This window comes from Tiliqua scincoides, chromosome 6 (genome assembly GCF_035046505.1).
Source record: "Tiliqua scincoides isolate rTilSci1 chromosome 6, rTilSci1.hap2, whole genome shotgun sequence".
NCBI lineage: Eukaryota > Metazoa > Chordata > Lepidosauria > Squamata > Scincidae > Tiliqua > Tiliqua scincoides.
This window is the reverse complement of record NC_089826.1, coordinates 46,004,707-46,020,907: the sequence shown is the minus strand read 5'-3', so window position 1 is coordinate 46,020,907 and position 16,201 is coordinate 46,004,707. Positions and strand designations below refer to the sequence as shown.

The 16,201-nt window shown below is 42.5% G+C and overlaps 1 protein-coding gene across 1 annotated transcript in view; it reads right to left on the bottom strand.

The window, feature by feature from the left end:
• LOC136655677 (uncharacterized) overlaps window positions 1–16,201 on the bottom strand; it is a 75,925-nt gene that overhangs the window by 35,647 nt on the left and 24,077 nt on the right. Inside the window, exons 9-13 of the mRNA XM_066632276.1 lie at window positions 14,620–14,816; window positions 10,202–10,266; window positions 5,647–5,753; window positions 4,437–4,548; window positions 2,541–2,640 (exon numbers count right to left, since the gene is read on the bottom strand). Of these exons, the coding sequence (XP_066488373.1) occupies window positions 2,541–2,640; window positions 4,437–4,548; window positions 5,647–5,753; window positions 10,202–10,266; window positions 14,620–14,816 (581 nt within the window). The remainder of the gene's footprint in view (window positions 1–2,540; window positions 2,641–4,436; window positions 4,549–5,646; window positions 5,754–10,201; window positions 10,267–14,619; window positions 14,817–16,201) is intronic.

Genomic DNA, 16,201 nt, shown 5'->3' with positions numbered 1-16,201 from the left:
AGATGCTCCCAAAAAAGGGGGGCCAAAGGGCCCAGAGAAAAATGCCCAGAAGGGCAAAAGGAGGCACTGGGCAGGGAAGCTGCCCAGAGCAACAAAAAACTCAACCTGCTTTCTGCCAGGCGAGGTCAGTCTGGGAAGCCAGGGGGCGTTCCTCACCACAGGAAGTTTTCACTTGACCTGCCTGCTTGGGATGAGGAGCTACCCACCTTCGGTTAACTGAACCCACCATGGAGAGCCCACCGGAGAATTACTTTTATCTAAGATTGGTGATGAAAAAAAATGTGCAAAGTATTATAATGCAAGCATGTTCAGTCCAAGAACACTTCTTAAAACTAACAAAAACCTCATTTTATTCTTTATTCTCTAGCAGACAGGGACCAAGAATACAGTTTGCCCAACACTTTATTCACATAAGCAAAAGCAGAATATTTATAATATTCATAATATATTTAGCATTTATATACAGTGGGCCCTCCTTGTTCACAGGTTTGGGACCTGCAGATATGACTCAAAGCAGGTCCCAACCCAAGTCAGGAAGGCCTCACTGAATCTCCTTAAACCGACCAGAAGAGTTGCATGATGGCATCCAAAAGGCTCAGGGAGGTCATGTATAGCTTCAGAACACCTCCTGGATGTGGTGTGAACACCTCCTGGGTCTGGAAGTCCTCTAATGCCTCTCACTTGTGGATTTGGCATCTGCGGGGGTCCAGGATTGGATCCCCACAGATACTGGGTTGGACTGTAATGCTAAAAAGTGTTCAAAGTGCATCACATGCATTATCTCCACAATCCTTTATAGCAGTGGTACTCAAACTAGTGGATTGCAACCCACCAGTTTGTGTAAAGTTTCCCCCATCCCTTTAAGGAGTGGGGGAAGGGCAGAGGCAGTGACACGATCCCCAGGACTGCGTTGGCAAAGGTCGCAAGGGGGATGCTTGTACTTATTCAAGGCTTCTGCAAGCAGCAGGATGTGCAGGGAACCCCATGCAGCCTTCCGCAGAACACCCTGAGACTTAGAACGTTCAGAAATGTTCAGCGCACAGACTACCTCCTGGTTGTGTTGGCATACCAGAAGTGGTTTGCACTCGCTGTTTCTGAACCTTCTAAGCATTGGGGCTATGCGGGGCTCCCCACACGTCTTGCGGCTTGCAGAAGCCTTGAGTAAGTACAAGCATACCCCCTTTTGCCCCCCTTAGCAACATGATCCTGGGGATCGCGTTGCTGCCTTCCCCCTCCCCCCACCAAAGACTCAAAGCAGGACTTACCTCAGGAATAAATGTCCCAAAAAGTTTGAGAACCATTGCTTTACAGTAACCATGTGAAGGAGATCAGTAGTATCCCCATTATATAGATGAGGCACTCAGGTTGAGAGCTAGTGGCCATCCGGTGAACTCAAAGCAGAAATGAAACATGAAACAAAAACTACCTTGTTCAAAGCTCAGTTTCTTAGCCTAGACAAGCTCTACACTTGACAGTCTTCACAACATTCTGTATTTTGAGCAAAACTACAGAGCTGGTTCCAGTTCCATTACAATGTTTTGTGCCCTTATATAATTCCTTGATGCAAACTGATGGAATAAAGGATCTTTGTAAGTCAAGTCCTTATGCTCAAGAAAACATTTCAGTCCCAATGAAACAGTTCTACACAAATATGCTCATTGGACTTCATTAAAATGTGATGCCATGAGAGTACGATTTTCAATACAGGAGTGTCAAACTCATTTCATACAGAGGGCCAAATAGCATTCATGATGCCTGCTGAGGGCCGTAAGTGATGTCATCAGGCAAGAAGTGATGTCATTAAACAGATCATAACCAAAAATAAGAAACTTTTCTCACTTAGGAAATCATTGGCTTCAAATGACAGAAGAGGAATTACGCAAATCTTGATTATATTTCAAGAGATAGGAGAGCATAATTTTCATGTGGGCTGCCCTTTCAGCGGTAACATCTCAGCACTGATAAGCAGCTGAGAGCCTGAGGATAAAAAGCATCCACGGGCCACATCCGGCCCCCGGGCCTTATGTTTTACACCCCTGAATTAGAAGAACAGTCCTAAAAATAATGGTTTTCAGGGTTACTGAACACAATGTTACTGACTGTCTCGTTATGAAATTAGGCCAATATATACAAGCTCTGGACATTTGTATGGATTAGATTTACCTGCAAGCACTCATGACAAAGCTCATATTTTATGGTTGTACAGGTTGCACACTGCACACTGCACACAGACACTACATCTAAGGGATGCCATTCAGATACCTGAATGGAGGGAAGGAGAAGGATGCCATCAGAGCATCATTTCTGGTGAGGAGGAAGTGGTGCCTTTTTCCACTGAGCACCAAGGTGCTATTTTCTAACGCACACAAAGGCACCATATGGGCTAGGAGTGGCCCTATTACTTGTTAGTTGTAATTAATAAAGTGCGCAAACTAAAATGCCAGATAACAGAAACAAGCTATTAGTCTACTGAGCTAAAACACAACAGAAGTAAATAAAAACAGCAGATGCTGACAGGGAAAAAAAGATTTCATATTTACCCATTCCAGTTCCAGCTGGGGCAATCTCTCTTGAAAAGATCTCTACTGCTTTTTTCTGCTTATGAAGCACAGCAAGCCAAACAACAACTTCACGAGGACCCTGTTTTGGATTATTAGAAATAAATTGAAATAACCAAACTACACTGTGGGTTCGGTTACTACTCTTTTAACAAATTTGATCTTCCAGATTATAAAAATAGCTTGAGACAAAAGCTAGCCAAAGGTTCTCACGTATCTCAGAATATTGATCCATTTCTCTTGGGTCCCCATCTCATTATTTCTCAACTGCAGTCATTTTATTCAGTGGCATACCCTGCCACCATTTCCTCAGCTCTTATATAAAGATGAAGATTTGTCATGTTTCCAGAGACTTGCTGTAACCACAATAAGTTACAACTATAATAAGTCTTGCTGTAACCATCAGATTCATTGTTAAAATGTGCTTACTCCCTCTTACTTTGACTGTGGTCTACAGTAGACCAACGATGTGTTTGGTCATGCATCTTGCTATATCATTGCTAGCACCAATTACCATCTCCCAAAACATAAGTGTTTTGCCACAAACCCACCAAACGTGCATGAACGTATCTGTGTTCTTTTCATAAAACTAGAAATTCCCTAGTTAATCCTTTGTAGTTTCTTGGGGTATAATTGCCACCTATTACTTAAAAGTGATATTTATGAAAATGTCTTCAAACTGATAAAATTCACCCACAAGAAAGGTAGAAGAGATTGGAACACACCATAGATAGCAAGAACCTTCTTCCCCTTTGCATACATATATCTACCCTAATTCTTTCTGCCTTCCCAGTAGGAGGAGGAATGGAAAAGTGAAGGAAGGAACAGACCTCGGAAAATGAATAAGAGGAATACACCTCTTCCCAGACATAGTACTGTGTGTTCCCTATTTCCCTAATCCTATTCACCTCCCTACCAGGAGAGGCATATACCAGTAGGCATACTCCTACTTTCACTTGCATACAGGTCTGTATCCGCAGATTCGAGACCTGTGGATTTAATATACTGCAGGTTCCGAACCCACAGTGGAAGGCTGGACCTGAGCTCCCAGATATGACAAGAGATGTTTTCTGCTTGTGTTCAGGACACTTTCTGAGGCCTGCAGAGGCTGCGCAAGCCCTCTGCAGGCCTTAGAAAGGCCTCTGGAGGTGCTGGAAAGGCACTTCTGGTTTTCATAAAAACCAAAAGTGCCTTTCTGAACCTGCGAAGGTGTTTCTAAGGCCTGCAGAGGCTGTGTACGGCACCTCTGGGCCTCAGAACACCTCTGGATGCGGTTGTGCCCAGAGACCCTATGAACTGGACCAATGGATTTGCACACGTTTCAGTATCTGCAGGGGGTTCAGGAATGGATCCCCCATTACTGAGGTCCAAGTTTTGTTTTCATTTGTTTTCATTGTCCCTTCCTTCAGGAATTGCTGGGAAGAGAGAAGTTGATGGAGCAAAGAGAGTTTAGGCCAGGGGTGTCAAACTCGTTTCATACAAAGGGCCAAATAGCATTCATGATGCCTGCTGAGGGCCGGAAGTGATGTCATTAGGCAGGTCATGACCAAAAATAAGCACTTTTTCCCACTTAATAACTCATTAGTTGCAAATGACAGAAGAGAAAATATGCAAATCTTGATCATATTTCAAGATATGGGAGAGCCCAATTTTCATACTACTTTCAGCAGTAATTCCTTAGCACTGCTCAGCAGCTGAGAGCCTGAGGGCCAAATAAAAAGCTTCCGCGGGCCACATCCAACCACCAGGCCTTATGTTTGACACCCCTGGTTTAGGCAAATGCAAAGGGAGAAATGTATTGCTATTGTCATTATATAACATTATATTATAACATTATAACATTATATAATGTTTCTTACTCTTCTATTTTATACTCACTCCATCTATGTTCCTCTTGGCATGTGGTCCATATGTTTCCTCAGAACCTAAAATCTCTATATTAACTGCACTGTAGTCCTCATATCCCAGCTGACTGAACATAATGCGTGTTCTGAAACAAGTCAAATATATCAATAAATTGCTTTGAATATTTGCAATAAAAAAGCCAAACCAAAGAGATCCACTTTAAGATCTGAATGACATGAGATGGCTGCAGATCATCATTGGGCGCAATCCTAACCCCTTATGTCAGTGCTTTCCATCACTGACATAAGGGCAATGAAGCTCTGAGGTAAGGGAACAAACATTCCCTTACTTTGAGGAGGCCTCCGTGAGTAACACCCAACTGCAGGATGCAGCACACGTCCCACTGGCACTGCTATGCCAGTGCTGGAAAGTACTGACATAAGGGGTTAGAATTGCGCCCATTGTTAAATAGGTTTTCTTCTACAGGAGATGCAATGTAAAGGGCAAAAGAATGCAGTAAAGTGGATGCTAAACCTTGTGCACTGCTCGCAGCTTACCTTCACTATCCTTCCAGGCACTTTTTTTTGTAAATGAGTTCTGACAACAGATTTGAGCCCAACTGGAGGAAAGGTACCTGGGAAAGTTCATCACACACTCCTGCTTAGGTGTCCCATTGGTCCTGTAAACTGCACCTTTCCCCAAATGATCCTCAAGATCCTCAACTGGTTCCTGATCCTCAAGAATGGCTTTTCAGGGACACACACAGTGAACTACAGTGAGAAGGAGAGGGCAGATAACCCCCTTGCAGAAGCAGCGTTCTAATCACACTTCTCTGGATCGAACCCAAAAAGGGCCAAATAAGATAGAGTAATAACGCAAACACGTACTGTGACTAAATCAGACATTACCACATATGTAAAATTACCCCATATGGTAATTTGCATGATGAAGAGGGCTCAAAACATCACAAAACTATGGCAGGGATATAGGGATTTTAGCGCTTTGCCCTCAACCCAGTTCCCATCTCAGTCATTCATCCCCATTGCACTATTTGTAATTTTTTAACCTATCTATTAAAGCCAACTGAAGGTCGCCGTCCCCCCAATAAAAAGAGCATGCAGGGACTCTAATCAGGGTAGGAATGACTGTGGGGCTAAAACACGAAATTAACAATTAACTAAATAATTAATTTAGTTTTACAATTAACAGGGCAAATGAAAACTGTTCTGTATTAGATGCAAACCTTTCCAGAATACTTTCAGCAGTCCTTCTTCCTTTTTCTACTGCTCTTGGTCCTCCCACTGGGCAGCAAGCTGTAGCTCTGAATCCATCAAGATAAGTGGCATTTACCTGGAAAAGAAAACATGTGCAAAAGGTTTACAACTGATTTTTCAGTGACTAAATACGGATCAGAAATAAAGGAAAGGGTTGACTTTATTGTTATGGAAAGTGTGTTCCATTCTTCTAGAACTCTTGCTTAAAAGTGAAGAATTATCCCCGCAGAAATAATGAGTACCATCGAAGTACAAAGCCATCAATTCTCTTAAAGCGTTTACTAAGTGAAGTGCACTCAGAGCTGGGGTAAATTGTATACTTAGAGAACTAAAGGATTATATTGAGTCTATCCTTAATTAAGAGTTGTGCTTGAAACATGCACAGCACCTCTTGTTTTAATAAAGCCTTGAGCATATCTGGAGCTTTATCCTGTGACCACTCTTGTGCTTTTATCAGCTACCAGCTGGATACCTGTGCTTTGCAATGGTATTTAACTATTTAAAATCCATTTTGACTCCAATAAATTTTCATTTGATTGCAATGAACAGTTTAAACATAGCATAACTATCCCATCTCAGGCAGTATCCTGTAATTATTCAAAGTTATGGTTCCACTGAATGACATGACTAAGACCACATTCATGTTCAGGTTGAAATTCCCTTTAATTTGAAACCTCACATTAAAGTTTTTAGACTTCAGGAAGACAAATATTAAGCTTAAGTAAAAAGAATGTGAAAAAGATCTACAACCTTTCTTTGTCTACTTGAGGACCTCTTTGTAGACTACATTAGTGTTCTCCTCTCAGGTACTAGGATCACCAGGCTGCTGGGTGAGCTCACTCTGGAGCAGGGGACATAGAACTGGCCATGTGAGAAGCAGTCTTCCCTCAAGTCAATCCCTGCCACCTTCAGCGACTGCCTCTGGGACCTATAGATGGTCACAGCGAAGCAGACCTTGAGGGGGAACTAGCCCCTTGAATTGAAGAGGTACTCTGATGGTCTGAGTGGTATGCATGGTATGAACACCAACTCCCCCCAAGCATAGCCGGTGAACACTGTGGCAGAAACACATTGCAGAGTTTGGGCGGGTTGAAGTTCCACAGAAACATCAAGTCTGCATGTTAATATTTAAATACTGAAATGCCATACCAATTTAAATTGAGGGACTCTCAGGTGTTATTTACAGCACAGTCAAGAGAAAATGCCTCCTGTGAGGGAAGCTAAAATGGGCCACACAACTCTAAGCAGAGCAATGGCTGGCAAATGCAGAGCAAACTGTTATTGCATTGTTATAACCCTTTGCCCTACCAACTTAAAAAGGGTTAAACTGAAAGGGCCAGCCTGGCCTCAGCTGCCATGGATACCACAAGTATCTCTAGGCAGTAGCACAGGGGAAAAAGACAACCAAGCCTAAGTAATAGGAAAACATATTTGACCCATTTAGGAATTAAATTTTTAAAAAACTCTTCTTTGTAGGTGCTCACATCATGGAAAGAATATACTCCATGAAGGTCATGTTTCTAGATCTAGGGGTTTGGGCACTGATGAATAATTAAGTCAGGACATCTCTTGATCGATACTCAAATCTGCGATCTTTGCCCCCTTAACCCCTCCTGGGTCTTAGAATGCCTTAAAAGGAAAAAAAGTATTTTTTGCCTCTCCAGGCTATTCTGAGGCCCAGAAAGGCAGCAGACAGAAGTGCACTGCCTCTTTCAGCTTCAGAAAGCCTTCCGGAGGTAACTGGACCACAGCTCTGGTCCCCTTTGTAGGGCTCAGGTGGAGCCGAGTCTGGCTCAGTACAGATCCAGGGGACCAGTACTGACCCAGATCCACCGATGTATAATCCACAGATAAACAGGCTCCACAGGCTTAATTATTAACTTTGTAAAAAGAATTATTTTAATAATACTTGAAGAGTTAAATATGGCTGTAGTAAGGCTCTGCCTTACTACATAACTAAATTATCAGAAGACAATGAGTGGACTTTTAAAGAGAAAGACTGAGATGCAGCTCTGTCTCTTTTTCATGTTGAGTTTGGCCTGTGCTTCAAAGCAAATGTTGAGTTCATTTATTTATTTGAAAAATTTATTATCCTGCCTTTCCCATGCCAAAGCAAATGCCCAAGGCGGCTTACAATGCTCCATTATAAATGTACAATATATCAGAACAATAAGTAATAAAAAACATCCAAAAGAGCATTACAACATTACTTTTAACATTAAAACAAAGCAAAACCCAAAACACTTTGTTGACCCATGGGGGGGGGAATTAGTCCACGGAAGCAGTCAAGTCACAGCACTTTTGCAGAGGTGCAGATCCACCCATCAACTAAATGCCAGATGAAACAGGTATATTTTGAGCCCTTGCCAAAAAACCATGAGGGAGGGAGTCGTTCTTAAATACCTGGAATGGAATTCCATAATTGTGGCACCACTACAAAGAAGGCTCACCCCCAAGCTGCCAGCCTTCTCACTTGAGATAAAGGTGGCACTTGAAGGAGAGGCCCTTCAGATAACCTGTGAGGGTGGGCTGGAAAGTATGGGAGAAGGTGAATTCTCAAATATTCTGGACCTAAATTGTGAAGGGCCTTAAAGGTCAATACAAGCATCTTGAATTGGGACTTAGGAAAAAAGTTCAATTGTTTTTAAGCTCTATATATAAAATTAGAAATATGATGGCTGAAATATTTGTGTGCTAGAATATCTGGGTTAGCTTTAGTTTGTCTTTCATAACCAGATTTGGTTAAGCAACTAGCACTCATTAGAAAACCATCTTTCCCTCTGAGCTGAAAACACATTTTCCAAAGAAATTTTAAAACTTACATAAATCAACACACTGTTCTTGCATTAAGATATACCTGGGCAAAGTAAGGCTAATACATTATTTAGAATTTACTTTTCAATTATTTTATGGGCATATTTTCACTCCAGCACAGTGTCTCTTCTAGTGGTTGTTGCTGGTGTTCTTCTGCATCTTTTTAGACTGTGAGCCCATTTCAGACAAGGATCCATTTAGTACTTTGACTTTCTCTTTAAACACTTTGGGAATTTTTCTGTTGGAAAGCAGCATATAAATATTTGTAATTATTTATTGTTGGCAACCTTCAGTCTCGAAAGACTATGGTATCGCGCTCTGAATGGTGGTTCTGGAACAGTGTCTAGTGTGGCTGAAAAGGCCGATTCGGGAGTGACAATCCCTTCCACACCGGGAGCATGTGCAGTCTGTCCCTGGTCTGTCTCCCTGGCTATGGGCCTTCCTTCTTTGCCTCTTAGCCTCCGACTGTTGGCCAAGTGTCTCTTCAAACTGGGAAAGGCCTGCCTCCAAGCGGGCCGCTCAGAGGCCAGGGTTTCCCATCTGTTGAGGTCCACTCCTAAGGCCTTCAGATCCCTCTTGCAGATGTCCTTGTATCGCAGCTGTGGTCTACCTGTAGGGCGCTTTCCTTGCACGAGTTCTCCAGAGAGGAGATCCTTTGGGATCCGGCCATCGTCCATTCTCACAACATGACCAAGCCAACGCAGGCATCTCTGTTTCAGCAGTGCATACATGCTAGGGATTCCAGCTCGTTCCAGGACTGTGTTGTTTGGAACTTTGTCCTGCCAGGTGATGCTGAGGATGTGTTGGAGGCAGCGCATGTGGAAAGCGTTCAGTTTCCTCTCCTGTTGTGAGCGAAGAGTCCATTAGTTGTTTCTCTCTAGAAGCTTGTGGTTAGCTAACTTCCTCTTGCAACTTGCACACAACTCCTGTTGTGAGTGAAGAGTCCATTAGTTGTTTCTCTCTAGAAGCTTGTGGTTAGCTAACTTCCTCTTGCAACTTACAGTTAGCTAATTTCCTCTTGCAAGGGCTAAAGTGTCCCTTAATATGTTACTGAAATGTCTTCTTTTTCTGCCCTAGCCTGCCTCAGTAGGAATAATCCATCCTGTTATATACCATTTGATTGGCATTGCCAATTCCAATTTGCATTATATACCATTGTAATGTTGTGGGAGTTGTGGGTGTTTGGGAGTTGCAGGGGGAGTGCAGGGAGGAGGTAAATGGAAAATATTTGTAATAATAATATTTTAAAGACTGAATTTAAAAATTCAGAAGAGACGCCACTGCACAACTTTGTATTTGCAGAATCCAAATGTTTAATAGAAGTCTCATGCTATTTGTAACATTAGCAGGAATATTATAATTTCTCATTATAATATGGAAATACCATTGCTCAATATTGGCTACTGTTATGAAGATATAATATAGTCCAGTAGCTAGATGCATGGTTTCATTTTCAGATTATTTGCTGCAGTCAGCTATGTCATGTGTGATAACTTTTAAAATGGAATGACTATAGCGAAAAGAAATAAATATTATGCAAAACAGATTTGTACAAAGAATGTCCCAAAAGGCTTATCACTTCAGTTCAATGACTCAAATGAAATCAGTTTGCATATTTTCTCACTGGACTTGGGAAAAATATCTGTTCCAACACTACCTTTTCTCCAAATTTATAATACACTAAATTACAATAAAGCAATGTTTAAAAACCTTGTAAAATGTTGAAGGAGGCAATCCTGTTGCTCCCTGAACTTTCACTGCACCACCTTCAATCCCTGAAAATAAATTTTAGGTATTAGAATTTCTTATAATGCAACTAGTACTAATAAGCATTTATTAATACACTATCCCACACCATGAGCTTGGAAAAGATAACAATGTTATTAATCAAAGATGAAAACTGGCTAGATAAATACAGTGAGTCCTTCATATCCATGGAGGATCTGTTCCCAGTTCTCCAAGGATACCGATTTCCATAGATAATCGAAACTACAGGGCCCCCTCAAAATGGAAGTGCCTGTCAGCAGGCTCCAGCAGGCCTTCTGAAAGGCACTTCTGGTTTGGTGAAAACCCGAAGTGCGTTCTGGATGCTTCCAGGAGACTCTCCCTGCGCCTCAGAACATATCCCAGATGCGATCAGAAGACACTTTCAGTCGCAACCAAGAGGTTGTGTAAGGCCCTCCAGCGGTGGGTCAGCTACTGTGTTGGGTCAAATCCGTGGGTGCCAATGCCACAAATAAGGAGGGGGTGCCAATGCCACAAATAATGCCACTTTAAATAAACTAAATCTGTTGTTAAAAGAAAAAGATCATAAGTGCCGAAATGGCAACCGCTCCATCCTATGGGCTTCAAGTAGCTGCTGGCAGCTCCTCAGGGTAAGGCCCAAGCTCCACAATGGGGATACTCAAGTCTGCACTGGCTATTTATACAGCGTAGAGTTGAGTAGCCCTGTGTTGGGCTGGGAGGCCTGACTTGGGGTTCAGGATCTAACGGAGCAGAGCTCCGCCCATCCTGCCCCCTCTCATCCTGCTTCCTCCCCCTGCCCCAGAACACTTCTCCGCCACTGGGAGCTTGGCCCTCGCTCCAGGTGGCATGCAGCGGGCCTCCGGCTGGCACTGACTCAGTGCAAATTGGCACTGAGCTGGCACCAGCGCTGAGTCTTGCAGGCATGCCTAACGGCACGTTTGTGACACTCAACGCCAACGGAGGGCCAGCACTAGGTCTTCTGGATCGGGCCCTAATATGGAAAATAGGAAGTAAGATATGACATCTTACATTTTAAAATTCCACTTTGCAATATTTCAAATCATTATTAGTGACTGAATGTATTCAATTTATTTTTAATAAGTTTTGTACGGGAGCACTTTTATTGTTTTAATACCAATACTTACTGTAGCCTACAAGCACAGTTAAAACTCTAGATAAATATAATTTTCTATGGCTTCAACATAATAGATCTCATAAACACTAATTATAATGAATTACTGAAAGAGCATAATAATATCTTTAAAATCACAAAAATGAGAACAGCTTTGGCACTAGTTATATAAGAAAAGCTTGACATTTACCACTAAAAATGAGGAAATAAAAGCATCTCTAAGTTCAACCAACTACTTTATCTAATACTGCCATACAAAATATTCAGTAAACTAAACAAGTAAAGTAGATAGGCCTGCAGTTCTTTTTCTGGTGTACGTGTCACAACACTTATATCTAGAGATATTTGAGAAATCTGCCTATTTCCCATCTGTTATATTTCTAGAAGAATAAATCTCTGAAAGTTCATGCAGAAGTTCATTTGGAGTTCAAATGTGTCATACTGGGCCATTTACAAGTTAAAAGTTCATTGGAAGGTTAGGGATGTTTATTATTATTATTTTAAAAAAAATATTGTCTAAAAGCTAGCTGCCTATCTGGACAATCTGGAGGAAAGGATCACTTTATATTTCTTTTATTCCAAAAATATAATTTTATTCAACTGAGAATTGTTACTTTGATTTGAATTCATGTTGGTAGTCAAAATATTTTTTAAAAAAATGTATCATTAAAAGGAGATTTATTTCAATCTTGTTGCAAACTTTGCTGCTCTGAAACTGTGCTGTGCTCTTTATTATTTTAGTTGCTTTTGAATACATAATAGGCCCTAAATGAGTTCTAGCCTGTGTTCAGGGGGACTTCACAAACTTTCTACCACTGTTGCTCAAGACAAAATGCCCTGTCACTTCATCATCTGGAACTTCTTGGTAAATTAAGGAGCTTCTCCGAGTCTGTGACATGGCAGAAGACACTCAGGAGTGATCTGATTCCAGAGATGAGCCAGGGCCTCAGATAAGTTGCCAGCCTTGGTAGCTGGAAAATACCCCAGAGCCCTTAGGAAACCATTAGGATTCATTAACTTCCATGGGCAGACAGTATAATACAATCCTCTACCTCTGAGAAGGCAGCAGGTTGCAATAAACCTAAACTTTACTAGGAAGTGATATGACAATGGTGTGATCTTAAACACCTCCATATGTAGATCACCATCCACTTGCCTGGCTGTTAATACTAGGCCCAACACATGCCCCATCTCATGTGTAGGGGCCAAAATCTTCTGAGACATGCCCATGGTTATCATGGTGGCTATGAAAGCCTGGGCTGCACCAACTCTCAGGACCTCAGAGTGAACATTGATGTCCCCCAGCACCAACAAGCAGGGAAACTCCAATGCCATATCTAAGGTCAAACTGGTCAGCTCAGGCAGGGAGACTACTGGGCAGCAAGGTAAATGGTACACCAGCCAAACCTCAATCCTGTCCCGATGCTCTAACATGACACACAGACACTCAAACCCAGTCAACTGTTAGACAGGGCGACTGGCAAGTGGACTCCCGATAGACCATCACCGCTTCCCCTCCCTGTCTCTGCAGCTGCTGCTGCTACTATAAAACCTAGAAGCCTGGTGGACAAAACTGGGAAAGACCCACTCCTCCTGCTTTAACCAACCAGGTTTCCATTAACACATGCCAGATCAGCTTCCTCATTCAGGATTAAATCCCAAATGAGACAGGTTTTATTAATCACTGATTTGACATTCAAAAGCAGCAGCTTCAGTTAATACAGTATACACTGCATAAAACGATGAAAGAAGAGATTTATAGGAAATAAGTTTGTCAAGAGCTCAATCCTGTTAAGGAGATAAGGTTGTCATGAGAGCTGTAGTATAGTAACTAAGGGCCCAATCCTAAACAGTGTGCGCTGGTTTAAGGCTAGTTTTACAGCACATCTGCGAGCCCTTAGAGCTGACGGAGTGCCAAAGATAGCCCAGTGCCAGCCAGGGCTGGGCTAGCACCGGTGGAACACTGGTGCTCCCCCACTCTGTCATTGCCTGAATGGCCAGGTAGTGGAGAGGTGGGGGGAGGAGTAGGGGAAGTAGGAGGAGGCGTTCCTCCCAGGACAAGGGGAGGGCGGGAGGGAGGCATGCTGAGGGGAGGGAGTGGAGCCGGAGGGAGGCCAGGGCCAGTGGAGCTCAGCTTTACCAGATCCTGAGCTCCATGTCAGGCTGTGCAGCACAACGGTTCTTGATTCTAGGGTAGCCCAAGGGCTGCCGCAGAATCAAGTAGCCCCATTGCAGGGCTATTTCCCTTCCCCCGAGGAGACGTCAGTGGCAGTCCTGTTGTGAAGAGGATGCCATGGTACCCATTTCAGTGCCACGGCAGTCCTGGCAGAAAGGGCAGCTCAGGATTGGTCTGCAATCCTATGCACACTTTGTGGGAGTAAGTCCTATTGAATTAAATGGGATTTACTTTTGAGTAGACATGCATAGGATTGTGCCCCAAGAAGTACACTCTGGGGAGCTGCCTGGCCTTAGTCCATCTACTTTTTAGAAGCCCTTCCTGGCTATCATGAAAATCTGAACCTTCGGCATAATTGAGCAGGAACTAGAATTCCAGAAGTCGCTACCATTTTCCTCTTGCCCTCAAGTATCCTGATCCACTGGAAACTTATACTGGTAAATCTTCACTGTTTTCGCCCCTATGTTTCTGCTTCACCACTTGACCAAAGACTAAGCAAATCCTTTTAAGTTTGAAAATTTAGCTTTTCTTACACCCAGGGGAGCTCGCCTAGGCCTGCCTTTGAAAGTCAGCTATCCACACAAGTGCTGAGTCAATCAGCACTTTGTGCGTCCTCTTCTTCAAAGTGGCAGAAATTGTTCTCCTTCACAAAACCCTTAAAAGAAGATTGTACGTGGCAATGTACATGTACATGGCAATGTGGGAACTGCACATTCAGAGTGAAGATATACCCTTAAAATCATACTGTGAAGCAGTCATTTTCAACCACTGTGCTATGGCACATTAGTGTGCCGCAAGTGGTCCACAGGTGTGCCACAGGAATTTGGGAGAAGTCATTAATTAGTAGGGCCAATGGGGGATTTGAGCCCCCCATGGGCAGCGGTGTTCCTTGTCAATTGTCAAAAATCTGATGGTGTGACTTGACAATTTTAGTGCATTGTCAGTGTGCCATGCGATGAAAAAGGTTGAAAATTGCTGCTGTGAAGGAACAATCAATAATAAAGCTGTGTAGAAAAACAGTGCAGTTATTTCCTGAAAATAAACAGGAATCATCCAACTTCAGATAACACTAACCTGAGATTTCAGTAATGGAAACTTGAGAAAAATCACATGTGACGTCCGGTAAGAGATATTCCTTAGGGTTACCAATTTCATATATTAATTGTTCCGCCACTGTACCAAAAGACAACAGGCCCCCTGTGTTGGGTGGTTTGGATATAATAAAACTTCCATCAGAAGAACATTCTACTATAGGAAAACCGATGTTATGCCTAAAGGATTGAAAATATTGAACACTTTAATCATTTAGAAAATCTGTAAATAAGCATGCAAATAACTATTAGTACCTGGTAATATATTTTTGTTTTCCTTAAATCAGCTATCAACCATTAGAACGTACTATATATCAATGGTGTTAAGATTACAGAAGAAAGAAAATGTTTACAAGCCTGTTAAGAAGAATCAAATGTGCCACTTCCATTAAGACAAAGCACAGCTGTACAAACACAGAATACAGGACAGAAATAAATGGCTGTATTCTACATTTTAAATAAATGACTATATTCTGCACCTTACTGCACTAACACACAGACAACTGCGCCAGAAGTACCTCACAAACTATAAAAAATATGTCAGTAGGGGCAGTATTAAATGCTGATGCTGCAGGCAGATGATAATGACAAGAACTGTTTAGGTGCAGAGTTACCAGTTATTTTCATTTGGGGTTTAAAGGGAAATGGGGCATTCTTTAATTCTACTGGCTCAAACAACTGCCATTTGCCACATTATATTTTCCTCATAAGACATTAATTTTCAGGGTGATCAAACAGATCAATTACTACTGCACTTTCCCAGGACCCAGCTCTAACTTCTGGTCAAAGCTTCATAGAAAAAACTAACTAGCACAAGTCTCCCTGGAGATGACATAATAGAGCAAACTCTCTTTGGCCATGCCTTTTGGACAATACCACTGCTTTTAAAAAGAAAACAAGAGACTCAATAGTCAATGGTTCTAAGTCACTGAAATACACAAGGTTCACAAATCTCGAACTACAAAAAAATCCTCAAACCCAACATATCTTCCACTACAAAGAGCCTGTATTCTAGGTCTGTAGCTAGAGGACAGCAATCTAGGGCAGGTTGGAGACAATGGATAGCTAGGTTACTGTAAAACAAAGAACATGAAGCGCTCTACAGCAGTGTTTCTCAAACTGTGTGTTGGGACCCACTAGGTGGGTCGCGAGCCAATTTCAGGTGGGTCCTGATTCATTTCAATGTGTATTTTATTACTAATCTGTTAAGACTTGATGCTATCATATGTGACTGCATATGGGGAAATGCTAAAGCTATTTAACATTGTAGTACATAGTAGCCTATGTACATACATGCTTTTTGTTTCCGCACTGTCCAATGAACACTCGAGACAACAGATATGGGAGAAAGGGGAACTTTATTTCATTTTACCAAGAGAAGCAGAGGCTGAGACCTGCAGCATCCGAGGCAGCGAAGCCCCTGTGGTGCGGGGAGGGACCTCTGGGCGGTACCAGAAACCTCTGCCCCCAGGTGGGCATGCACCCGACTCCGAGTCGCGCCCCGCTGCTGGGACGGCGCGTCTCATCCATGTCTATCCCTTAAGGGGAAGGCAGCCGGACTGCAG